This window comes from Poecilia reticulata, linkage group LG23 (assembly GCF_000633615.1).
Source record: "Poecilia reticulata strain Guanapo linkage group LG23, Guppy_female_1.0+MT, whole genome shotgun sequence".
In the NCBI taxonomy this organism is placed as follows: Eukaryota; Metazoa; Chordata; class Actinopteri; order Cyprinodontiformes; family Poeciliidae; genus Poecilia; species Poecilia reticulata.
Genome location: NC_024353.1, coordinates 809,232 through 836,976, shown reverse-complemented (window position 1 = coordinate 836,976; position 27,745 = coordinate 809,232). Strand labels below are relative to the sequence as shown.

Here is a 27,745-nt window from a genome sequence, read left to right as displayed (position 1 = left end):
GTGTGTGTGTGTGTGTGTGTGTGTGTGTGTGTGTGTGCGTGTGTGTGTTGTTCAGACAGTCATGTTGGTAAACCAGTTGATGAAGCTGCCTGGAGACGTTAAAGGGACCAGCAGTGATGGGTGGAACAGACCCTGATGATTTATTTGTTCATATAATTATTCTAACGTATATAAAACTATTCTTGTCAACAATTGTGAAAACCAGTAGCAGACGTATTTTGTCAAGTGAAATTGTTAAAATCATCGATACACATCAAATTTGTTGGTTTATGTTTCATTTATTATACAACTTAAACAGGCCGATGTCACAAAAATAAAAATATTCCTGCTGGTTTGTTTCTTGCACACACTTCCAACTTGATTGTTTGAAAAAAAAAAAACTTTATTTCTTGCAAAATTATAGACAAAACAATTATGAAAAATCTCTTACAACTTACTTTAAAATGAAAGTTAACTTAATCTGATGTTTCAAGTACAAAAAGTGGCCAAAACATTTTTATTTTCAAAAACTTCCCATCATCACACTGGATATTTGCCAAACAAAACCAGTGTGTAATTAATCACTTACATTAACGGGAATGTCTAAAAGTTACCAAAGTAACCTAAACAAGTCCAAATATACAAATTAATTACAGATTTTGGCTCCAAACTAATTCAAGTGTAGAGAAAAACTAAATTTATACAAAAATTCAACATTTTGTAACTCGGTGTTTCAGCTGTTTTGCAGTTTTCTGGAAGTTTGAGGTGCACAGAAGCTGAATGCACCAAAGTCATGACGTCAATATTATCCCTAAATTTCTTCCTGTAGAGTAGAGGCGTCAAACTCTTTCATTTTGGGTCAAATCAACAATCTGAATGTTCTTAAAGGGCCGGTTGTGCCAGAATATATTGATAAAACCAATTAAACTGTGAAAATGTCAATAAACAGCCGTTCCTCTGGGATTTTGTGATTATTTTTGCTTGTTTTTGCAATCAAAATGACAGATTTTGTGGTGAACATTTAGAAATGTTTGTAAGGAATTTCTAAACCATTTGCGGTAATATATGATGTTAAATGTTACTCTTTATCACTCGCCGTATCAGTTGCGGATTCAATGTTTATAACCAATTTTGAGAAAATTTGCTGTAAAATCTGAAAAAAAATTGGAAATTTGTTGATTTTGTGTAAATTTTGCAGATCTGTAAAAAAAACTAATGTAATTTGGAGTCTGAAGGGCCACACAAAAAGCTACGGCAGGCCAGATTTGGCCCCCGGGCCTCGAGTTTGACACCTGTGCTGGACTCTAATACTTCTTATTCTGCATTCCCAAACTTTAATTTAGTCTTCAATATTTCATGTAGAGCAAGAACAACTGAAAATGAGTTTGTGGTAAATATTCAAAGCTCAAACTGGAGAACCGTTGAGAGCGGCTCTATATCGAGATCCTTTTTATTATCTTCTTGAAGTCATGACAGCCTTCATGTCGAGTGCTGCTCCCAGCGCCCTCTTCTTCTGGAACAAAACCAAGCACTTAAAGGAGTCGCATCGAGTAAATAGGCGGCATAGATCAGCTGTGGAAAAAACAATCTATTCGCCGGCTGCACTGTTTTAGCCTTTCAGGCTGAGGTCAGTTTCCTGCGCCAGCCCTTTATTGAAACTGAAATTACTCCAAAGTTATCAGGATGAAAAACTTCTCAGGCATTTCGCCCTTTTGCACTCACTCACCGTAATGGGCACCAGTCTTATTATTACCTGCCTGCAGATGCATGGTGTTGAGCTTTGGTGAGTTTGTAATTAACCTCAAAGGGAGAAAATCAATGGGATGCTTTGTGCAGCAGTCATTATTGGGAAAATGAACTGCACATCACTGGCCTGCTTAAAATCAGATTTTCTTCAGTTAACAACTCTCTGTTTAAGAGCTTTACACATAATTGTCCACACTCAGATTTTAAAAGCTCCAGCTGATAAATCAGTAGGGCAATTCAACGCTTATCCTGGATGTTTTTCATCAAGGTTTTGTCTGTTTCACATTGACGTTGTGCAGAAATTACAATAGGAAAATAAAATATTAAGGAAAGAACTGAGACACAAATATCATCCCACTTTATGGATGTGATATTTACAAAAACTTACAGCTATAAATGCTGAGCTAACAGTTCTTTGTGGATACAAAGATTTAAATGAAGAGAAAAGTAGGAACTCGTTTTGGGTTGCAACTAACTATTGTTTTAGTTATCGATTAATCGATTGTTCAAACGATTAATTGGTTAAAAATTGGCGCATTCTACAGATTTCTCACCTAAGCTTTTTTAAGTGCTGTATTACAAATACATTAAAAGAAGCAAATAAACAAATAACTTGATCCTTTTGTAAATCATAAAATATTATATTCCCTAAAATGCAACAACAAACGAAAACTATGCCACACGTTTTTGAAATAGTAATCGGTTGTTAGCTTGAGTACACAGACTCTAAAAAACACAATTTACTGAAAGAAAATCATACTTAGAGAAGTAATGAAGCCCAAACTGTACAACAAACATATACATTTTGCACCTGAAGAAAACCTTATCAATCATAATTTTCTTTCCAATTATTTATCAGTTAATCCAAATAATAGGCAGATTAGCCTTACAGTGTATTGATAAGATAAGCAGAAAAGACTGAGATTTTCTGCTCACTATGTTGTTCCATTTTAGGCAATGTAATGTTTATTTTCTCATTAAAAAAATACAATTAAATATTTATTTGCATCTCAGTGTATTGCAAATATTCTATAAAAAGTCTTAGATGAAATATCTGCAGAATATGTCAATTATTTTATCAGATTAATCGTCCAAATAATCGATTAATCGATAACAAAAATAATTGTTTGTTGCAGCCCTAAATGAGTTCCTGTTTTGAAATCTTTCTGTCCACAAAGAACATTCATAGATAAACCAGCAGTGGCTTCAGATGCCCATATTTATGCTTTCCTGTCCAGAACCGGTTGCATTTTTTGTAAATTCACTTTGGGAACAGCTACACCGCTAAAAGTAGTTCCCAATTCAAGTCTTTGAGTTGCCATTAGTGTCACCAGAATTACTCTGAAGAAAGTTCAGATCAAATCTTGAGAATAAAATGAACGACCTTATTCCTATGCAAACGTATGGCAGCTGATTTGCATGTCGTCGTTAAAAATATGCAGATGACCTTTTTATTCAGGACTCTGTCCCAGATATGGAGTACTTATTAAAGCACCGTAGGCAGTCAGGTTTGGGAACAAATTTTCCTTCCAAAAACTTCGTCTGCACAGCACGTCGACCGCTTCCTCACTGTTCCTCATGCAGCGGAGCAGAGCTTCAGACGGATTTATGGCGAAATCCTACTGAGATTTGACCTGACAAGGGGTTGCTCTGAAAGTTGGATCACCTCACACGCGCTGCACTCTCCTACAGCGTCTAGTCTGCACTCCTCAGTAATTTTTCCTTTTCAGAGCATGCAGACCGTTCAACGGCACTGACTTCTGCTCGTAAATTCTTTCAATCACCTCAGATTTCTTCCTGTATTGTATTTTATTTCCAAAAGTGTTTTGTTTCCTGAGCAGATCTTGTGTTTGCTCCTAATATGTGATTTGGCCTCAGGTTGCCAGATTCAGTGAGGCAGAAAACTCTTTGAGTTGTCAGGAATGGGCTTTGTGCTGCAGTGGTCAAACTGGCTCGACTTGCTAAAGTAATAATATCCCTGAAATAATTTTAGATTTTTCATGTTAAAACTGTGAGCTTTATCATGTGTTATTACTGGGATTTTATCACAAACTGGTGCATAATTTGGAAGTGTAAGGGATATTATAAACTTTATTATCCACTAAACATCTTTCTCTCTGGCCTATTTGATATTTTTCAAATGCAAATGCAGATTTATTTGTACAAAAAAATCTGATAATTGTATACGTTTTCTTTCATATTCAGCATTTCTGTTTAGTCTGTTGGATAAAATTCCAGAAAAATATGTTAATGTATGTAATGTGACGGAGTATAAAAAAGTTCACCACTTTGAAAGACGCGGTAAATCTCAAATATGCGTATTAAGGCTGCAATTAAAGATTATTTTAATAATTGATTCGTTTTACAATTAATCGGATAAAAAAAAAGTAATTTCCCCACATTTTTTCATTTAAGCCTTTTTATACAATATTGAAAATTAATTTAAAAGATGCAAATAGACAAATGATAAAATTCCTAAAATGTAAAATAGAACATTCATTTAGTGAATTTGAACCGAGTGAAGCTAAAGCTACGTCACTTGTCGAGTTTTTACAGACAAATGGTTTTTTAATATATTTTAAATGCAAAATGTATATTTATTTTATACATTTTCAGCTTACTTGCTACTAGTAGTTTGTTCTTTTTTCAGCAAATGCCTTTTTTAGAGTCGATTAATCGCGATTAATCGTTTTAAGATCGCGTATGATGTCTAGCTTTGAACTTTATCATGTTTGGATGAATGGAAAGCTCTGATCAGATATTTCTGTTCAGGCCTCCTGCAGTTTAAAAATAAATTTCAAAATAATATTTCACCAACATTTCCCCTCCGAGCCTTGCATTGTCGCAGCTCATTAAAACATAATTGAGCTGAATATTCAACGGCTGACTTTGCACGTGCACCTCTTTACTTCATTACTCTTGCTGAGGAAACATTTACACAAAATCATCTCAACCCTGTTTGCTCTACATGAGGCGATCACGCCGTTTGCTGCGCTTCGTCTCTGCCAGCACAGCTTAAACGTAGCAGTGGCTGCAGGATGTGGAACGTGTGATCCGGCTGCAACATTTTTAATCTTCCATCTGCATTTATTACCGAGCTCAGCAGACCGCGGCGCTCCGGCGCTCTGATTGGGTTACTTCAATTAAACTGGCCCCCGCGAGGTGTAATGGGAACAGTGTTCTGTCTCTGTGACAATGCAGAGAAGTAAATACAGACATGTTGAAGCTCAGCTACCAGCCAGTGACCTATTAATACCGATGAGTTGTTTTCATGCTCCTCGCTCTCCCAACATCGGAGTGGATCCAGGGAAACCAGACAGTATCTGTAGAGCTTCAGTGAGACATTGATGTTTGATTAAAATGACTGTAAACAACTTTGTGCAAAAAGTCAATAGGTTTATATTGTACATTAGCCCAATTATCACATTAAGTGAAGTTTTTAGCAATTTAAGAGAAACAATTTCTGATTAGTGGTGAGCGATGTGGAATTTTATCACGATGTTTTCTTGTGTCATCGCTAAAAATTTAAATAAACACTTCCGTTTTAGGTAACCGCAGCCTCCATACCCTAAAATTAAAATGCTCTGTAGGGCTGCAACTAATGATTTTTTTTTTTACTAATTGATTAATCTTTATTCCAACGATTAATCAATTAATTTGATTTTTAAAAAACTGGCATATTATACAGATTTTTCATTTCACCACTTGAGCCTTGTTTAGTGTCAGATATATATTGAAAGATCTAAATAAATTATTTTTTCAATAAAATACAAATTTTATTGCCTAAAATGCAATAATAGAGCATTACTTTATATCTGAACTGAGTGAAGCTAAAACTTTGGCGCTTGAGGAGTATTGGCTAAATATATGTGTAGACAAAGGTGTTTTTATCTGAAATGTGAAAGTTTTTGTGCAGTTTTTTGCTTAATTGCTGCAAAAACTGCAGCAATTAAGCTGAATGTTTTTCACCAAATAGTCCATTTTTGAGTCTGTATACTTCAGTAACGATTAATCAATTATTAAAGTAGTGTGATTATTTCAATTATAAATTAATTTTGATTAATCGTTTCAGCCCTGAGTGAATGTTTTGTAATATCTCCAGGTGGTGGTATTAAGTATTTCTCTAAAAGCAGTGTTTAACTCCTCTTTTCCAGGTTCTGGTCGGCATAAAACATCAGATTATTTAGATTATAAAGTGTTTGCTAATGTCGCTTGTCCTTTAAAATGGTGCTAATAAACTCTGGTGCTGATTTTAAGGCTTATATTTGAGAATATAATGAGATTAATGAAATTTTTGTGGTTCAAATCATTTCCATTTGCTATACTTACCACAAAAATAATGACCTCACTTGTGGAAATGGCATAAAATCAAACAACCAGTCCATACTTGGTGGCAATTTTGGTGAAATCTTTGAGTTTTACTGTATAAAAAATGGACGTTGAGTTTCAGTAATCCAGAATTAATTGCATGTATTGTTTAATTAATTAGGTTGCTTGCTTAAACACCTGTGGCTTGGTGGTGACTGTCTGAAAACTAATACTGGCTCTCAGGTCTTGTTGTTGTAGATCTTTTTCCTGAGCTTCACGAATTATAGAAAAATGGAAGCATATTAAAGGACTTCAAACACTGAACATTTTGAATATGATGACTTTTCAGTGCTGTGTGGAAAAACGATGGAAATGGAAACTACATCTTTCTATTTTATGCATGTCCCCCAATGACCAAATCCATCTTTTTAAAGGTCTATTAAAGGAAAAATGAACCTAAAAACTGGTTTTAGTTACTTAGAATTTGTTTGGTTTGTTGGTAAAACCGAAACGACTTTATTAATCATCATTACAAATAAAGTTGTGGTTCTTTTGCAGGATTTCTCCGTTATACACACTAAGAGTGGCTCATAAAAAAACAACTTTCGGCTTCAGAGCATTGCTGAACATTGCTGGAGGTCCTGCAGACTTAACATAATCAGAGATTTTCCCAAGCCAGCTCTAAATATTTATAAATATTTGCTCGTTACCTATTACGTTTTTCATCCTGACACTAATGTCCCAGGTTGTTTTGCTAAGTCCTAAATGCACATCGTGCATCATCACCATCTTAGGTCGGATCAGCTTTTCTTTGACCAACTTAGTCACGGAAAACTCCGAAGTGGAACATAAATAAACATGCTCTGCTTTTTAAAGATGATAGTGCTGCTACAAATATAGAAACCAGAAGACGGATAACGTGAGGAAGGAGATGTGAAAAGAGAGAGATGTTGAAAACGGAGCTGGAAGGACAAGAAAAAGCTATTACAGAGTGAGTGATTCAGAAGTTTCTTCTGCTTTAATGTGTTATTAACTGGTCACATGGCACTTAAACGTTCCACCGCTGCAGAACCGAAGACGGGTTCTGGTTTGGGTTTACAGGAAGGAGCAGAACCAAGGAGAAATGTCAGGAAATGATGTTTTCCTGAGGGTAAAAACCTGACATTACGCGTTTAAAAACATATGGTGAATGGTCTGCTCTTTATTAGGCAGAGTTCTTTAAAAGCGGCTGCTAAAAGGTATTTTGGCTAACATTTAGATGCAAGCTTGCAGTGCAGAGATCCTTTCATGACTGAGTTTTTTTTTTTTTTTTTTTTAAGCAGCCATAACATAATGAAGCTTCTCCTCTTTACAGCTGCAAATGACTTTTAGGTAAACCTGCCAGTCGGATCAATGCTGGCAAAGAGAGTCTGTGTTGATGTCTGGGCCCGGTCCAGCTGCCTTTTTTTTTTTTTTTTTTTAAGCAGCCATAACATAATGAAGCTTCTCCTCTTTACAGCTGCAAATGACTTTTAGGTAAACCTGCCAGTCGGATCAATGCTGGCAAAGAGAGTCTGTGTTGATGTCTGGGCCCGGTCCAGCTGCCAAATATGCAGATGTTTGTTTAAAAAAAAAAAAAAAACAGTTGGATATAAAACATCTGAAATGTTATTTGGTGCCAGAACCGAGACCAGCTCACCGTCTTCTTTCGCCTGTGTACAAACTCTGATAACACCAATCAGAAAGCTCATTTACTTTCTGACTAAACTCCGTCCCTCGGAGGTTAAAGCCATCAATACTACAGCAGCTTGATTGTCGGCGTTCATTTCCTTCTGTTCTCGCATGCAAACCACAGCTGCTTCTCTCCCTGTTAGCATTCATGCATGCAAATAATTCGCTCGCTGGAGGCGGGGGCACCCTGTGCTTTTATTTGCTAAAGACCCGGTTCAGAAGAGGTTCAGCCAACTCCTCTGCTGCCGTAGCGGCTAAATCAGAAGTTGATGGGTCTAAATGGCGCCACATGTGTTTGGATGTGACGCAGCTCTCCATTAATGTGAGGTAGCGGTCGGCCCCGCCATGCTGTTCCTCATCAGTCCGCCGCGCTGCTCCGGCGGCTCTGCTGGGGTCCCATTCCCAGGTTTAAACGGAGCAGGTCTCCCCCTGCCAGGAGACAGATGCCGCGTATCAGCAGCACAGAGGCGGGAAGGCAGCTGGTTCATTTTTTGCACGGCGATGAGTGAGCTGGGCCGGTCGGCGGAAAGCAACAGACGGAAGGTCCGGTCTGTAATCAGCTAAGAGACCCACAGCTAATTTCAGGAAATGAGGACAATACATTAAGATTGTTTTTTTTTTTTTTGTAGTTCATATCTCAAAAATCACAGGATGAAAAGTTTCTAAACTCCATCCATCCATTTTCTTTACACCCTTGTCCCTTTGTGGGGTCGGGAGGGTTGCTGGTGCCAATCTCCAGCTAACGTTCCGGGCGAGAGGCCTGGATTTAATTAGACGGTGTATCACCGGAAAACGGCTGAGTTTAAAAATATTAAGAGACCACTGCAAAATGATCAGTTCTGTTTCTACCGGTTTATGTTTGAGTAAAGTGAACATTGTTCTTTTATTCTATGAACTTCTGACAACATGTCTCCAAACTTACAAGCAAACATTTTGTATTTATCTTCAGAAAATGAGAAATGGTCAAAATAAATAAAGAAATCAAGTTTATATTCATTTAGAAATGACACCAATGTTTTAACTCAGGAATACTTCAGAAATCAATATTTGATGGAATAACCAGGAGCTTTTCAAAGAGGTTCACTGCAATGGTCCAGAACTGTATGTTTTAATCGAACTGAATTTTCTTCTAATAAGGAACAACTTCAAATAAAACTTCAAATCCTTATTCTGCGATAAAAAAAAATAAAATAAATTTCTCATAATAAAAGTGGACATATTATGCAGAATTCACATTTTGTACATTTTTTTTGTACTTCCACTTGAGTGTCAACTGCTTCTAAAAACACCCAGATACTTTTTGGCAGCAAGTTAATGTTCTTGTTGTCTGGAAAGAACCTTCCAAATGTAGCAAAGTCCAGCCCGTTACCTAGCAACGCCAGCGGAACTCTACCCGTCACCTAGCAACCAAAGCGTAGCTCTCATACATTTGGTCAGCCTGTTTTACTACTGTGTGGCTACTGGAAAAGACGAGAGCTTTGTTGTTGACTTACCAACCAGAAGCCACTTGCTGCGTTCTGTTTGGTTGTGCAGGAGGCTCCACTTCTGCTTTTTAAAGATGTACTTTTGTATAAGTGCGCATCAGTTTGCATCCATTTTCAGGTGCAAGGGTAAACGTTGAATTAGAGGACGTTGCTAGCAGCGGATTATTTGGATTTAAAGTGACGAGGCCCTAAAACAATGTATACAAACAAATGCATACACTGAGTTTGGACTCGATGTATATCACTGGGTGCATCTGTTTGGCTTCTTCCTCTCTGATTGGTCTTTCAGTTCATGTTGGTTCAAACTTCGTTTCATTGCAGAAAATGATATTTTTACCATCGTCAGCTATTTAGACTATAGATATTGAACGGATGAATGTGGCAATTTAAGAACGAACTGGACATTTTGAGGTTCATGATTCTCTTCCTGGTATCTTGATTGATTTTGATTTTTCCACAATGTCGCACAGGGAAGCGTTTACTTTGAATTAAAAAATATCCACAGTTGTGGCTTCATTTATCTGAAGTTTTGTGAATTAATATTACATTGTAATTAAACTACGACTTTATAAGTTGTGCAATGGCCTCGTATGTGAATTTGAAGAATGTAATTAAACAAATCTCAGACTTATTCTTCTTGCTTTTAGCAAATGTAAGTATTAAAAAACGTACGTCAAAAGCTTACTCAGGAAATGGTGTATTTAGCAAAAATAAAAAAGAAGTAAGTGATTTAAAACGTTTAGTCTGTAAATATGTCAACTGTACACCACAAATATCAACAGATATTTTTGGTGTTTTGCTAAACAAAACATATTTTCTGCCTATTTTATCTTAAAAAATGTTCTGAAACAATTAAAATTTCAGTCTCGGTGAAAGAGTACTCCATCTGAAACACCAGTTGGTGTTTGTAAATTCCAGCACTTCCACACAGAGCTGGCACGCCGCGCGTGTTCATTGAAGACTAATCAACAAAACTCAGTGTGTGTCTGCAAAACTGGCAAGGTTTTAAGCTCATCTTGATCGTTTAATTAGCCTGATTATCCAAGCAGCTGTTTGCTGGAGCTCCCTGACTTTTCCCACCAACACAAACACACACATTGGGTTTTAATGCCAAATATGCCCTTCAGGTGCGTCTCAGTGACGCTTTTATTGTACAGCCTCAAACCGACTGACGGTAAATCAATGCAGGAGTTCCAAAAAGGTTTTTGTTTATTGGTAGATTAACTTAAAAATCAATATGCAGGTGCTTCCAGATTATTTATCGCAGCAATGTGGTGGTCTGAATTATCTTAAATTTTCCAATCTCCATGCACTCATTGTTGTTTAATCCCTGGATTTATTAGGGATGCCTTGATGCTGTTTTGCTAATATTGGGAACTGGAAGGATTGCAGTAAACAGCTGGTGGTGCTTATTCTCCATCTGGGTGACATTAAACTATTCCCATAAGATGAATCAAAAATAATAATTTATGACGTGTTTTCTTCATAGAGCGCGCAGAATGATCCACCAACTAAATTAAACATTTTATTACCCTCTGGAGTATTTATGTGGTGCTACATATGTGTATTACAGAGCGGCAAGATGCAAGAAATGGAGCTGAAACCAACTATTTTAGCAGCTGATTAATCTATTATTGACGTTTAATCAGTTAAACAAATAAAAATGGATTTAGCCATTTAAATGAAGTCATTTCCGACTGTTTCATTGCCATATTGTACTATTGTCATAAAAACTGTTAATTTTTAGGTGACTCAAAAAATGCTGTCTTTAGGGCTGCAACAAACTTTTTTAGTAATCGATTAATCTTTATCCTGATGATTAATCAGATAACAAATGGCACATTCTACAGATTTAACTGCTTGTACCTTTTCTACAATATTAGAAATGGGCTAAAATTTGCAAATGAACAAAGTTTTTTGTTTGTAATAAGAGTTTTTGCAAAATGCCATAACAGATCTTTCCTTTTAGTAGATCTGAACCAGGTGAAGCTAAAACTTTGGCACTTGAGTTTCAGCTAAAACATATTTACAGACAAAAGTATTTTTTTTATTCTTAAATGCAAAATGAGTATATCTTTGTACAATTTTATACTGCTTTTGTTTTGTTTTTTTGAGTCTATACTCCAGTTAATTAATCTGTTACTAAATTAGTGGACGATTATTTGAATAGTCAATTAATCACGACTAAACCGATTAATCATTTCTGCCCTGGTTCAAAACCAAATCCAATACATGTTTGTTCTTAAAGATTTTACACTTTAAATAAATGAACGTTATAGTTGATATAGTTTTAATAGAAAGTTAATATATTCCTGTTTAATTATAACACAAAGCTGCATTATAAATATAACAAATGATGATTTGTTTGCCTGATGAAACTCATTAAATTTGGTGCAACGCTGCACCCTTTAAAATGAGACATTAAAAAACCAAACATCTGCAATTAAACATCTAAATCCAAACCATAACTGCTCTGCAGTGCTATTGAACAATCATTTAGTGTTTTAACTGCACCAGTTGGATTATTGCCATTTGTTTCAGTAAAATGTAGCCATGTTATTCTACAAAAGGGGATTGTCTCCCACTGATATTGTTGGGATCACTTTAGTCAGGGGAAAAATACCTGTACTGTTATCAATTAGACATAAATACTGCAGTAGTTTAGTGGTAATAAATAATGTACCAATTGTCTCACATTCCAGATGTTTCTGAGGTTTTCCCCAGATGTTTTCCTCCACATGTCTTCTCTTAAAATTTCCTTTAAACTTTACGTTAAAATGGTTAAATCTTCAATTGCTGTAGTTTTATGTAAAAATGGTAAATATTAAAATAATAATGCAAGTTCACTCTCTAGAAGGTTTAATTTTCTAAAGAACCCTTTAAATATAAATAAAATAATAATAATAACAATAATAAAACCTCCAAAACCAAGAAATAAAACAAAGTAAAAGCCACACACAACCAACAACATGAATAAAATAGATTGATTATTGCCTTATGAGTGTTTTTGCATGTGGTTGGTTACCACTTATAAATATAAAGACATTGCATTGCTGCATTTTTTGCACCTTCCCACATGTATTTGCTCTGATAAAGATGTGTAACAAACCTTGAATTCAGTTTATGGTTTATTAGCAAATAGCAAAAATCTCACACCTCAAAAATGGACAAATCCACTTTATTTTGAGTTGAGCTTCAGGAAATCAATCTGAAAATTCCCATTAATGGATATGTGCATGTAAATGTAAGAATAAATGTTGTTTATTTAAAAATTTTCACCTCATTTGTGCCCAAACTTCAACTTCCTGGCTGATGATTTGAAATTTACTTTAATAGTTTTCATATACACCATGCAAAACACACACACATGATCATGAGGCTATACTATACAATTATTGTGTTTTTTGTCCATAAGACTAAATAAAAAGGTCCCCCAAAAAGTAAGGTGTTTAATTCTAGGTACATTTACAAACTTTAATTTGCCTTTTAATGTTGTTTTGGAGCGACGGCTTCAAGGCGTTTCAGGCCTTGTTTTTGATTCATTATGCATATTGATGCTAATTTCCCAGCTTCAGACACATTTTTACAAAATCTTTACCTTTTGTTATTCAATCTGCTCACATTTTGCACAGAGACTTTCTTATTCTGTCATTCAGAAAATGAAAATCATTTTGCTAATCCCAGCTCACCTAAAACTGAAACATTTTAGCCGTCCGTTTTATCAGATTGTTAAAGGTTTTGTTTATTATTATTATTCAGTTAAAGTTGATAAATGCCTTATGGGGGAATTTTGCTGCCATAAGTCGAGAGCACACATTTTCAGTCTGAAAACAGAATGTCATGTCTTTTGCTCTTAACTTTTAATACTTACATTTTCAGTCTCAAAACAGGACTTCATGTCTTTCTTCTGGAAACTTCTTTTCTGCTGTGGAACAAAAAGGTTCCGTTGCCTGGCAACCTCTCAGCCAATAGAATGAAAGCATTCTACTGGGTGCGTTTGTTTCCTTCCAGTGGGTGAGCCTGTGTGGCCACTGTCGATTGTAGCAACATGCGCCGCCCGAAATGACGGCCTCAGCTTTCCGAGCAGAGAGAAGTTTTGAGCGCGAGAAGGAAAGTTTGAGAAAGCACGGTGAATATTTGAAAAAAAAAAAAAGAGTTTTGAGAATTATTTCGTATGTAATTTTTTTAAATCTAATAAGTGTGAAATTTTGATTTAGTAAAAGTTAAGCTACATCAAAATTTATCTTAGTTTGAGCATGAATTAAAAAAAAACTAGCAGTGACCAGTAAATTCTTTAAATTTTTGGTGAAATGTTTTTTACATTTGGGGACAAAAGTTAAAATTTCCTGCTGATTTTAATTTATATTTTACATTCCACTGAGTTTTACTCTGTTACTGGCCAACTCAACACCCACCACTCGCAGTAAACAGGAAGTGTGGGTGAATATCTGTTTATCATCTCCAAACAAAAACACTTTCCATACATAATGTGCTTTCAGCATTTTAAATGAGCTCAAGGTCGAGCGCAGAGCGGCTCTCAGTGGATCCATTTCTTCTGTTTGAGCCGGACTGTTTTCTGACAGCGGTTAGCCGTTACCTCTGTCCTCGAGTGAACAAGCTGTCCTCTTACTTCTGTCTCTCCTTCAGACTCCTGGGAGATTTACAAGACACCTGCTGAGTTTAAGCAGGGAATTTTATTCTTCTGCAAAAAAAGAAACTATATTTTATTCATCCATCTGTTAAGGAAGCCACTAAATGCTAAATGCTAGGAATGAGCCTGTTTCTTTTTCCAACTTTAAGAGGCAGAAATGAAAGATTATTGTTACTGAATGGATAAAAATCTTTATCTTTAAGACAGTTTGACTGTTTTTTTTTCTCTCATTGATTATTATTCTTCCCTCTATTCTTCCCTCATATTTCATCCTCTACAATCTCTGGTGTCACTAAGCAATCACACGATAGCGGCTCAGATAGTGAGCCATCCACAGAAAGAAATATTGCATCCGGAGACAGTATTTTCTCCTATTTTTGCTTTTTTGCCCCATTTCTGATTATGAAATGCATTTTAATATCATTTTGGTAAACACAAAATGCAGTTTATCACATTAGAATTTAATTTATTGAAGGGAAAGAGAAGTTTTAAACAAAAATGTTTCATTTGACCTACTTCATGTTGCCAGACGGGTTCTGATTAAGTTAATTAATTCTACATGAATTGTAAAATTTAACCTAATCAGTTAAATAACGAATTAACAATATGGACATTTACTAGTATATAAAAATACAATCTAATTGTTTTCAAACCACATCAGATTTCTTTTTTTTTTTTGTTGCTTGCTTTTTCTAAAAAAGGAAATCACAAATCACTGAAACTCTTTTTAAAAAGTGGCTTTTATTTGAAATATCCTAGATTTTTCTTTTTTTTAATTTTTTTTATAGAAATGTCATAAGCAGAAAAAAAACATTTTTTTCCAGAAGACGATCTTAAAATCACGAGGAAAAAGTTGTTTTAATGAAAAAAAAATTTAGTTATCAGAGTTTATATGATTCTTTCTTGTTATTGTCATTAATCATTTCATCTCCTGCTACTCATAATAATTTGATGTTGATGTGTTGAAAGAAAATATTTTCTGTACCAAAGTAAAACTTCACTAGAAGCTCAACATTTCTTGTTTTAATTTTCTATTTTTGGTTTGTTGTACTCATTAGATTACGACTTTATTTAAAAATTATGACTTAAAAAAAAGATACAATTGTAGCCTGGACCTAATATTTGTCATAGAGTTGACCTGCTTGTCAAACAAGATGGCCGCCCTGGGTGATGACATCACTCTGAACTTTAGAAACGCATTTAGAAAATGTGGGGGGAAAAAATCCACATTTTCTAAAAATGAACCACAATAAATTTTTTTTATAAATGAAGCAATCATTTTAAGATTACATTTTCATAGAGACGTTTTTCACTGCATTGACAAAAGCATTTTTTAAGTAAATAAAGTGCACTGATTTCATATCATCTTCTCTCACAGTTGTGATAATTAGATAAAATTCATGAACTAACTTGAGTGTTTCAGGAGTTCAAAAGTTCACCTCCATCTGTTAGCACATGGCTGCACCAGTGGAAATAATCTGAGAGCAGATGGATCGGCTGAAACGGTTCTAAAAATACTTGACAAATGAACTGAAAGTACAAAACTAAGTGACAGAGTAGCATCGGACAGTTTGTGGCTTTTCTGAACATCTATGTGCATCAGATCTAGTGTCGGTGCAACCCAGACACCTGCCTGAGGCTCTTTGTGATGGCTGACAGTATTTTATTAAATAGAGATGAAGCTGGTGGAAAAGCTGCATCTGCACCACTAAGTCTGCTTTTGCTGATTTCTTAGGAATTGCAGAAGAATGTAGTGGCCAGATGCTGATGATAAAATCCACCTAATCTATCGTCTTTGCTTTGGCTTTGAAAAAGTAATCGTTTCTGCTTATAAACCTGAAAACGGTTGAATGATTTTCTTTAAAGGTGACCTTTTCCTGCTTCCTTGAACAGGTTAGAATGGGTTCATTATATGTTTTTTGCACAAAATCTTAGATATATTAGCCTTCTCAGTTCTGAATTTTCACGCCTCCACTTCAACGTTTGCACTCTTATGTGAAAATGGCTGCAAACAGATGTGCAACTGTATAACCGTAGATCATGGAAAAGCAGAAGTAGAGCCTCCTGCACAACCAGCAAGAATGCAGGACACGGTTTCTGGATGGTAAAAACAAAAGAAAAACATTTGTGTTTTCCAGCAGCCATTGTACGGTGCATAGAGCTGTAAAACCCAGCTGACCAAATGTGCTGGAGCTGTGTTTCGGTTGCTAGGTAACAGGGTGGGCTTGGCTTGGGTTAACAGGTAACAGCATTGCCAATCATTTTGAAGCTGCTCATTTTCCAGACACCCAATTAGCCTACTTTAAAAAAACAATGGCTGAGTGTTTTTTGTCTGTTTTTAGTAGAAACCCAAAAAGGAAGTACAAAAAAAAGCAAAATGTGAATTTTGCATAATAGTTTCCGTTTAACTTAGCAGCTCAGTGAAAACCATCCAGACAAGAATAAAGTGAGAAAGAAAATGCCAACAGCCCAGTAAAGCATGTTGCAATAAAAACAACTTGATGCTGAGACATTTTAACGGTTCTTACCCAGATTTTCCTTCCTGGTCTCTTTCTAAAGCCCTGGGCCTGAGTCTGAACTCTGTCCAGCTCTTCTGGCTGAGTAATGTTTGGGAATACCTGGGGGATCTTTAGAGATAAAAGCTCGCCGCTGCCTGATAAAACACCAAGCCGCTTGTTCAATAACTTCTTTAAAGAGGCGATTTATAAGAATGAGTTGTCTTTGTGCATTTGCATTTGTTGGTTTTAGTTGTTATAGTGCCACCCTTAAACTTTCTCACCTCTGATTTTCAAATGGAAACTCAAAACAAATCAGCGTTTGGTCCTCTGCACCGACCAGTTTTGAACAACCACTCAAGATTGATTGGATCCACTGTTTCAAAATGTATTTATTACTTTTATGCTTGGGGATAATCCTTTTTACTGGAGATACATTAACATAAAGTTGATCTATTATGCAAAATTCACATTTTGCACATTTCCACAGCTCATAGACTTTGCATGGTATTTAAGGTGATAAATTCATTTGTAGACCTTTCGCAATAAGTAATCAATTAATTGAATGATAAACTAAAATTAGTTTAATAGTTTAAACTTGCATGATTTATCATTCTTCTCTTTCTACCAAAAACTGGAGGACTAAAGTCTTCAGTCTTTTTGTTTTGAAGGAGAGTTTTGCTTACAGAGACGTTATAACTCATTTTATTTGTCGTTTCTGTTGTTTTGTTTGTTTATTTTTTGGATATTAAAATGTCTTCCAGTTCCAGTGTAAATGTTCATTAGAGTTTAAAGTTTGTGGATCTTTGAGAATGTGTTGAAAATTGTCTCAAAACAACAATATTATCGTTTATCACAATAACTTCTGGGACAATTTATCGTCCAGAAAAATTTCTTATGATGACGGGCTCAGTCGTTTGTTGGATTTTAGGCAGTAAAGCCACGAATTGTCGAATTTGATCTCCTTCCTGGATTGAATCGTGGATTGAATAATAATTCAGACGTTGAAGGAAGTCAGGTGTGGTTTGGGCGTGTGGCTGCGATGCGCCGTCCTTTGGAGGTTTTCTGGTCGTTTTCAGCCGGGAACAGAAACCGGACCGAACCCAGAACCTGCTGGAGGGAATAAATCTTCTTTCTGGTTTGGGATGATGGAGGATTTCTGGGTTTCTCTCCTGACCTCCTCATCTCTTTCAGTTTTTTAACTTGGAGACAAATAACTAGGATTTTTGTGGATTCCATCATTTTTCTATTGTATTTGTATTTTAAGTTGGGCACTTTGTTAAAACGGGTATTAGGTAATCGATTAATCAATTATTGAAATAACTAATTTAGCATTATATGTAAAGTGTCTAGTGAAAGAATCCATGCCCTTTTCCAGATTGTACCACATTAATGCAAACTTTAACACTTGTTATTGTAGGGATGAAGCGATTAATCGGCGTAATCGTGACTAATCAAATATTGAAATAATCGTCAACCAATTTAGTAATCAATTAACTGAAGTAGAGAGAGCAACACGCAGCAAGCAAGCTTAACTGCAACAAAAACATTTTGCGTTTAAGATAAAAGATATATAAAGAAAATTCTCTGTAAATATGAACTCAAGTGGTAGTTTTAGCTTCATTTGATTCCAATTCTGTAAAAAAATTAATAAATCTTGTATTATGCATCATTTTCTATCCACTAGTCAACTAATCAAGAAAGTTAAATTTAGCGACAGATGCATCTTTAGCTACAAATGATCAAGCATTTATTAAAGGAATCCTGTTATTATATTTTAGGAACAAAAAATGTGTTAAATTATTTGTTAATTTGCATCTTTTGATATATTTCTAAAAATGCAGAAGGAAGGATTAAGTAATTAATGAAAAACCTGCAAAAAGTGCAAATTTTCTTATCCGATTAATCGTTAGAATAATCGATTAATCGATTACTAAAATAATCGTTAGATGCTTTTGTCTGTGTAGCTTTGGGGATTTTCCAGCTCATGATCTGTTATTTCAGTTCACTGTTTTTCACACTAAGTAGTAATAGAAAAATGAAAGGAAGCTGGGATTATTGTTGCATAATATTGAGCTGCTGCACCTTCACCGACTTCATTTGCTCGACTGGCAGCAGGAAATTGAGTCTGTCGGGGCGTTTTCATACACGTATGTCCAGGTTTGCTTTCGACACATTCAGAAAATATAACAATAGTTGAGGTGTGAAATTGCTGAATATCTGTCAGGGAAGGAATGTAAACAAAAGTAAGACTTGATTCACATCAAAATGTGACTTTTAATGCAAAGTATGAAAACCTTCCTGCAAGGGAAATGGAAAAATGTTCTAATAAAATCTCAAAATGTAGTTAATACCTCATTTATTTCATTATTTAATCTTTGTTTTAGCATGTTTCTTTTCCACATCTACCTAAAATATCTGTGATAACAGAAAATAACTGGGGGTATTAGAGAAAAGGAAAATAATAATCAGAAAATAGCTGTCAAAGTTAAAAGAAAATTAGTATCCCAACCCACATATGTCAAACAATTCAAGTTTAGTTGTGACAACACGTGGTTTTGTTCTGTTTTTTATTTTGTCCTAAATGTATCCATCTGTATGGTGACATTTCAGGAATATAAAAGGAAAGAAAAGGGAATAACATACTGAGAAAAAACCTCAGGAATACTGAGATTAATCTCAGAAAATATTTGATCTTGAAAAGCTGAAAATTTGCAAGAAAATTATCAGAAATTCAGATTTTACTGTCAGAAATTTTTTAAACAACATCTGACATTTTTGAGTCTAAAAATTTGCTAGGAAAAAAACGTTGAAATTTTGTGATTGATTTTAGAAAAAACTAGGAAAAATATCAGAAATTTCTGAGTTTTTCTCTGTAAAATTTCTGAAATTTAAAAATTTCTGAGCTTTTTCTCAGAATCTTTCTGCTTTGTATCATTTGCCATTTTGCAGATGATCATCCACGTTTGTCAGTCAGTTATATGTGTTTTGAATCCACTAATTGGTGAATACATTTAAAAAAAAAAAAAGTGTGAAATTCCAAACCAAGCAGTTTTGATGCTTTGAACCACATAAAGGAGAGAAAGAGGCAGACGCAGTACCTTGTTCCACACATGGGAGGCGACACAGTCCCTGGAAATGAGGATGGATTGAGGAGAAACGAGGGTATCGGTGTGATAGGTCTCCATCGGCAGAGCCGTGCTTCAGCGGTCTCTCTCCCTCACCTCTCTCTCTCTCTCTCTCTCTCTCTCTCTCTCTCCCTCTTTTCCTCCGTGCGTCGCCGCCGCTCGTTTTGCCGCGCTCTTCTTTCTGCTCCATCTCTGTGCAGAGAGCAATGAGTTCGGATTCACAGCCCATCCGGCGGCGCCTTGATTGGGCGAACGGGGACGGAGTTGAGGACCTGAGGGACTGAACACCTCTGGAAGGAGTCGGGTCGGGAATTCCAACAGGATCGCATTCCTTCCACTGGAAATTATTTTTGCATCACAAAAAAAAAAAAAAAAAAAAAAGAAAGGGGAAAAAAAAAATCGTGGCACTCTGAGTCGGCTGCACAAGAGGTGCCATTCACAGCGGTAATTTGAGTGATTGTGAGTGCACTCACCTTTTCAGCATGCAGATCCGTCCGATTCTTTTCTGATGCAAATGTGAAGCAGGCTGGTTGCAGCCGGCCGCTCTAATTCAGCTTGGCATGATCATAATGAAACACTCGATGAATTGGTGTGGAGTTCATGCATGCTGCTGCTGCTGCTGCTGCTGCTCACACGCATTTGTGTTCCCTGACACAAAAAAAAGAGGACAAAAACAGAAAATGTTGAATTATTCATGTCTTCAGGATGACAGACAACTTCCAAACTGGGTTATTTCCACCTCCTGTCTGAGGCTGGTCGCAGTGCGCTGCGCGTTTGTCGTGCATGCGCTCCAACGTGTCAGGCTTTGCGTTTGCAGACGGCTGATTCTGCATGTTGAAGGTTAGACGGTTCAACATTTCTGCCCAGCTTCCTCTGCTTTTTCTCCCATTGCGCTTGAAAACGAGGTTGCGCCAGGTGTGAGTCTGATGTTTTTGCTGGAATGTGTTGAGGGTCAAAGAATGCGATGCCCGCGTTATTACGCCTCAGTTTCTACGTCGGTCCCCTTCACCGTCTGCCCCGCTGAGCTACTGGTTTTAGTGGGAGTCCATTCACAGAACTGGGAGGGTGGGGGAAGCGGCCCCCGGAGGAGCGAAGGAGGGGAATCCGTGGGCGATTTAAACGCAGACGTCAGTTTACATGTGAACCAGCTGGTGGTACCATTAACACCCTGATGAATCTGGACAGATGATGGATCAGAGCGAAGCGTTTTCACTGGTTTCACTGGAACGTCTCAGATTGTTGGGCTTCCGCTGGTTTTTCTGTAAACTTTGAAACCAACAAATGGTGGATTGGTGACGTAGTTTAAGGCCACCGAAAGAAATGTAAGAAAATTCTGACCTCAAACTCAGAATTTACTTTATTTTCTAAGATTTCTTTTTTGTTTTTCTCAGAATTTTGACTTTTTCTTCTCAAAATTCTGAATTTTTATTCCCACAAATTATTTTTTTCTCAGAATTACAACTTTAGGCTAAGAAATCTTTCTTTACTCAGAATTTTGTCATTTCTTCTCCAAATTCTGACTTTTCTTACCTCAGAATTCAGACTTTAATCTAAGAAATCTGGTTTTAATCTCAGAATTCTGATATTTTCCCTACAAATTTTAACCTTTTTTTCTCTCCACATTTTCTTTAATTTCAGTATTCTGACATTTTTTTCCCCGACTTTTTCAAAATTTTGACATTAAGCTGGGAAATCTGGGTTTTCTCTCAAACTTTTGACCTTTTTGCCAGAAATCTGACTATATTATCAAAATTCTGACTTTTTTTTCTCAAAATTCTGACTTTTATCTAGGAAATCTCGTCGTACTCTCAGAATTCATAGTTTTTCTTTTCTCAAAATTCAGACTTTTTCACCTCAGAATTCAGGTTTTAATCTAAGAAATGTGGCTTTGCTCTCGAGATTATGACTTTTCTCCTCTAAATTCAAACTTTTGTGTCAATTTATTTTAAAATCCAAATTAATAACCAAAAATTCTTATACATATATAAATCACATAACTTTTTAGGATTTGTAAACCTGGACTTTCCTTTGCACTTTTAATCTATTTCTAAAAAAGTTTAGGAAATTAAATAAAAAACTGCGGAATTTTACCTGATTAATTATCAGAATAATAATAATCAATTACCAAAATAATTTAGCTGCAGCCTGACTGAACTTAAAGAAGTTTAATAGTTGCTGTTGATGTTTTCCTGATATGTTGAGCGATTTCTGGTTGTTTTGTTGGTTTTATCCCATTTTTCAGCCACATTCTGGCGTAACAATATCTGACACAATCCTTTTCTGGTTCTGGTTCTGATGGCCGACATGTTTTGCTTCCAGGAGGTGTGATCGATAAGGACCTCCGCCGGTACCTCAACCTGCGCTTCCAGAAAGGCTCAGTGGATCACGAGCTGCAGCAGATCATCCGGGACAACCTGTACCTCCGGACCGTCCCCTGTGAGTCGCCATGTTCTGCTTTCATTCGCTCAAACGTTTCGTTTTTGCTTCGTTAGAGAGTTGGTGGAAGCTGCTGGATATTTTGTGTTTGTGACTAAATGGCGGATTCTGTCTTTGCTGGATGTTCATGGTGGATCTGAATATCGACACCGGTTGCTTCTGGTCCTAAAAGGTCGAAATAAATAAATGCCTCAAGCAGGTTAAATTCAAGCTATGTTGAAGTTTTATATTTAATCTTGTGGAGATTCGTGCTGGTTTGTTCTTTAGCCTGAGAATAAAAATAAACCAAAACTTTGTGGTGGGTAATTTTGGTCCGTCTGCTAAATCCTTCAGGTTTACAGTGCACTAGATCAAAGTTTAGATTTTTGAGGATTTCAGTTTTGGAAAATGAGGATTTGAACCATTTGGGTTTCCGTAGTTCAGAGTGGGCCTGCACAGTGGCGCAGTTGGTAGAGCTGTTGCCTTGCAGCAAGAAGGTTCTGGGTTCAATTCCCGGCCCCGGTCTTTCTGCATGGAGTTTGCATGTTCTCCCTGTGCATGGTGGGTTTTCTCCAGGTACTCCGGTTTCCTCCCACAGTCCAAAAACATGACTGTCATGTTAAGTGGCCTCTCCAAATTGCCCCTAGGTCAATTTGGAGACCTAGGGCTGTGTGTGTGTGTGCATGGTTGTGTGTCTCTGTGTTGCCCTGCGACAGGCTGGCGACCTGTCCAGGTGACCCCGCCTCTCGCCCGGAACGTTAGCTGAAGATGGGAACCAGCACCTCCTGACCCCACTGAGGGACAAGGGTGAAAGAAAATGGATGGATGGATGGATGGATGGTTCAGAGTGACGTTTTATTTGACGGACTTTTGCTTATTTGGACTTTGATTGTAGGTCGGCTCTAGGGCAGAAAATTAGAGCCAGGCTAAGATTTCTAAATGTTTTGATTCTCAGAATAAAGCCACAATATTACAAAAATAGTAAAGAATGAAGTCATGTGAAAATAAGTTTGAAATAATTAAAGAAAGCGTTAAAATTACAAGAATGAAGTCGTAATATTCCCAGAATTAAGTAATAATTTTATGAGAACTCTTAAATTAAAAAAAATACTTCATCTTTCTTTCTTCTAAATAATTCTTATTTTGCTAATATTGTGACTATTTTTCTAATTAATCAAAAATTCTCGTAGTATTCAACTTGCTATTTTCAAAAAGACACTGCTGAAAATATTTTCTGTACTTTTAATTTCTTAAAGAAATCAGATCTGGTGTGAAAAAATCAGGACATTTTCATAGATCTCCATACTGTTGTCTCTTTACTTTTGTAATTTTTCAACATTTTAAAGCTTAAACCAGTCAGTTAAACCACTGAATCTCACAGAATCTCATGTATTTAACGTCTCTGCTTCTGAAGTGGCTTTTCAGTGAAACGGCCAGTGTTTAAGTTGGACTCTAAAATCCAGTGTTTACTCAGATTCCCCTCTAATTAGCTGCATTATGAGCCTTGGAGGAGCTTCTGCTGTAGCTCAGATTAATGTTGACCATCAGGGATGAAACCCGGAGTCTGAAGCTGTGAAGGTTGGGTTTGTTTCTGTAGCACATTTCAGCAACAAGGCAGTTCAAAACCATAAAATCACCAATTATGATACAAGTAATAAACATTACACTTTGTCAAAATCATCAATACACATCAAATGTATTGATCACTGGTCCAGTTACCGCTCATCAAAAGCAGCTCTAAGCAGGTGGGGCAGAAGTTTTGATTTAATAGAACTCAGTGTTTCGGCTGTTTTGCTGTTTTCTGGAAGTTTGTTCCAGATTTGTGGCACATAGAAGCTGAATGCTGTATTTTTGCGCTGAGCTGTTCAGTGATTTATAAACTCACAGAAGTATTTTAAAGTCTATTTTCTGAGCTACGAGCTTTAAGGACTTTAAAGTCGACATGTGATGTAAAATTTGCTTTTTCTGCTTCCGTTTGGGTTTTTACTGCTTCTGAAGACGGACCAAGAACTAAAATCAATAAATTAATGCTTGGAAAATGAGCCATTTCAAAAATTACGGAATGCAACGTCACAGTAGAGCAGGCACTGCACGTTACCTAGCAACCCCAGAAGAGCCCAGCACGTTACCTAGCAACCCCAGAAGAGTTCCAGCACGTTGGCTGGTGGAAGAGTGACGGTGATTTCTTGACTATCAAGAAACCACTTGCTGCATTCTTATTGGTTACGCAGGAGGCTCCACTTTTGCTTTTCAATGATGTACAGTTGTATAATTGCGCACCTGTTTGCAGCCATTTTCATGTGTGAGTGTAAAAATTGAGTGGGGGCATAGAAAACATGTCTTGTTTAGCCTATAGACCTGTCCTAACCTGTTCAAGGAAGCTTAATATGTCACCTTTTTACCTGCAGGGATGTGCTCCACCTTCCTGGTTGTAGTGGGAACTGGAGCATTATGGATCAGCTGCAGCTTTCTGGTTGACTTTTTGGGCAGTCCTGTGATCTGTTAATCAATGGAACTATAGATGAGTGTCTCTAGATCTTATTGAAACCTAGAAATGTTCTTCTGGTAATAGAAGGCTGATTTTGTAACTGTCTTTATGTGTCTCTGAAGGCTCAGGTCCATCACTACACCCAGATTTCAAACCTGATCACTAGTTTTTAGTTGTATTAAGGCACATTGTGCTTCTTTCTCTTCTGAAATGTAGCAGAAAACTAGCTGTTTTCTTTTAACTTTGCATTATTCATAAGGACAAGTTCCAGAAAATGGACTTGGATAAAACCGCCTCTGTCAAAGTGATAAACAAATGGCCACATTTAAGACGACTGAGCGGTAAATAAAAGGAAGAAAAGGGACAAGAAAGAAGGAATTCTGCGTGATGGATGTGAAGCAGTTCATCACAGCAATTTAAACATAACCTTTGAGTGGTAAAGAAAAGACATTTCTCTCTGGGCCGGAGGCTGATGCAGACAGCGGGAGAGTTACCGCTCCTCATACCAATCGAGACGCTCGGACCAGTTCGGGTTGGACTCGCTAAGGCCGTGCCAGCTCTTAGACAAATCCAAGGTCAGAGCGTTAATAGTCCGAGCCCTGTGAAATCAGCCCTATCGTCTGGTAATCCACACAGATCTGATGGTGGAGATAAAGACGCCAAAGATCGCAGCACACACTAGCAGCGCGGGTAAATCTGAAAACGGGAGGAAACGGCCAATTAATGACAGATTTTTATCAACTGAGCTGTAATTACAAAACCTCACAAGCAAGTGGACCGTTTTTGAAAAGCGTCTCATGTTTTCCCACAAACAAAATGTGCTCTGAGTGTTTTTTCCACATAAATAAATAAAAAAGAAGTAAAACGGCATGAAGGTTATCTGGATTTTATGGCTCATTTGCTAAAAGCTAAGCTCTCTTGAGCACTCAGTGTCTCTGAGTTGGTTTTTCATTCACATTAACGCTCTGGAGCTCTTAGCATTCCCACCCTGCGCCTCACCTCCCTGCTTAGTGGACACAGAAAAGCTCAGCAAGGACGTCTTTTAAAAAATAATGCAACACCTCTTTGACCTTCTGGTGATCTGCTCTGCTCTGACCTTTTCTGTTCTCTGGGTCAAATTAAAGCTGAAGCTTTTATTGTGTTGAAAATGTTATTAATTAATCTTGTAAAACTGATTCTGATTATATTTTGGTTCAAAATGAGCCAAGATTTAAACAGATTTGTGGTCTAAGAAAAGCACTTTCAAGGTCACTTTCTAACTTTTGTGCTTCTGTTTCATGAATAAAAATAACAAACATATTTGTTATAAAAGAAGGCTGCACAGTGGCGCAGTTGGTAGAGCTGTTGCCTTGCAGCAAGAAGGTTCTGGGTTCAATTCCCGGCCCCGGTCTTTCTGCATGGACTTTGCATGTTCTCCCTGTGCATGGTGGGTTTTCTCCAGGTACTCCGGTTTCCTCCCACAATCCAAAAACAGGACTGTCATGTTAATTGGCCTTTGCAAATTGCCCCTAGGTGTGTGTGTGTGTGTGTGCATGGTTGTGTGTCTCTGTGTTGCCCTGCGACAGACTGGCGACCTGTCCAGGGTGACCCCGCCTCTCGCCCGGAACATTAGCTGGAGAGGAACCAGCACCTCCTGACCCCACTGAGGGACAAGGGTGTCAAGAAAATGGATGGATGGTTATAAAAGAAGTAATTAAATGAACCAATTTAGCTTAAAATCATTATAAGCATTAAAATTTAACTGCTCTTGTTCTTTTAAAATATTTATCTAATAAATATTTATCAGAATTTATCCTTAAAACATAAAAACCGATCCACCAATATTTGTAAACCGTTCACACAACACAAATCAAACTGATCATCAATACCTGTTGAAAGCAGATATCACTCAGTTCAGCCTTAAGCTTGTATCATCCGATCACAAATCAATGTTTAAGTTAATCAACCTGTCCATAATTCCTGGTTTTGTCGTTTTGATGCCTCTGCATGTTTGGCTGCATAAAGTCTTCAGCTGCCCGCTGGCTGTCATTGGCTCCACTGTGTCCTTACTGCATGTCTGTGCTCCAGTTTAACGGCCCTCTCTGATAGATGACGGCGTTAATCAGGATAATAAATAGACTAAGAGCTCTCTGCTGCCCTACAATTTGTCATGTAGCATCTCTGTGATGGAGCCAATGAATGTTTCAGGGGTGAACCTTAATAGGAGGTGATGCGGACCAAAAAGCAGGGGAAAAGTCACGTTAGACGGCAAAACAGGTGAATTTAAATCCGTATTAATGCCACAACAGAAGTGATGAAAAAGTGTTTAAATGTTGTTGTATGTAGCAGTATATCTCTCCCCTCCCTCACCTGTTGCTGAGCTGTCAGTCAGATGCTTATGAAGGATTAAAGAGGGGAATAAAAGAAGTCATAAATGTTCACGGCTGACTGGAGCTGCAAAGCCCTTATTAGGGACGAGGAAGACACTTTCAAAGTTTCTTAACACTTTTCTATTTTCCTTCTCAACCTCATTAAGGCTGTGCAATTTTATTCTTGGGATGCATTCACACCAGATTAGTTTGTTTAGTCCAAACAAACTAGATGTGTTTGATCCAGATCTAGCTTGTGAGTCCGGTTCGTTTGGGGGAAATGTGAATGCATAATAAAACTCTGACATGGCCCCAAAAAGCAAACTCTGCTCTGCCTAAAACTTCGGTCACAGTTCGGTTTAAATCAACTTGAATGCATATGTGAATGCTGAGCGGACTGGAGGCCACTCCAGAAGAGGGAAGTGGACTACAGCGCAGGGCATTCTGGGTAAATACAATCAAAACAAACGTGCTAGCTTAGCGCCAGCGGGAAAAATGACTCGTGGTCTTTTGCCAAAGATACAGCCGCTAAAATCTGATGCTAATCCGTTTTTGTTTACATTTTGTGAAGAAGGAAGTTGCACTCGGTGTTGCTTCCTTCAGTAGTTCTTGATGCAGCGCCCCCACAGGTGAGGAGGGGAACAGGTTTTTAAAATTGTTTGGTTCGTTTGACATATAGCAGTGTGAAACCGAATCACATCAGCTGAAAATGTAACAAGTGTTGCACTTTTGGTCCCAAAGCGAACAGATAACCAGAATATGTGTGAGAACCTCCTAAGATAAAGTGGTTTCTATGCACCAGAAGGTTTTTACAATGCTGACGTTTGCATTTATTTTAAACAAAAATGAATGGTGCTCCTGGATTGGCTGTTTTTGCTAACACCAGCCAATAGCACGTCTGGTAGCATTGCCGCTAACTATTTAAGCTTCCCAAGCTACATTTTTTCTGGAATGTTCCACAAAAGCTGAACCGCAAATAAACAACGACTTCTT

At 37.1% G+C, this 27,745-nt stretch overlaps 1 protein-coding gene across 10 annotated transcripts in view; it reads left to right on the top strand.

The window, feature by feature from the left end:
• Window positions 1–27,745, top strand: part of magi2a (membrane associated guanylate kinase, WW and PDZ domain containing 2a) — a 246,390-nt gene that overhangs the window by 40,262 nt on the left and 178,383 nt on the right. For 8 of the 10 annotated variants that reach the window (XM_008400375.2, XM_008400370.2, XM_017302738.1 and 5 more), the window contains exon 2: window positions 21,821–21,937. In XM_008400375.2, coding sequence (XP_008398597.1) covers window positions 21,821–21,937 — 117 coding nt within the window. Of the gene's footprint in view, window positions 1–19,662; window positions 19,961–21,820; window positions 21,938–27,745 lie in introns of those variants that run through there. The other 2 variants (XM_017302742.1, XM_017302743.1) reach the window with 2 other exon arrangements.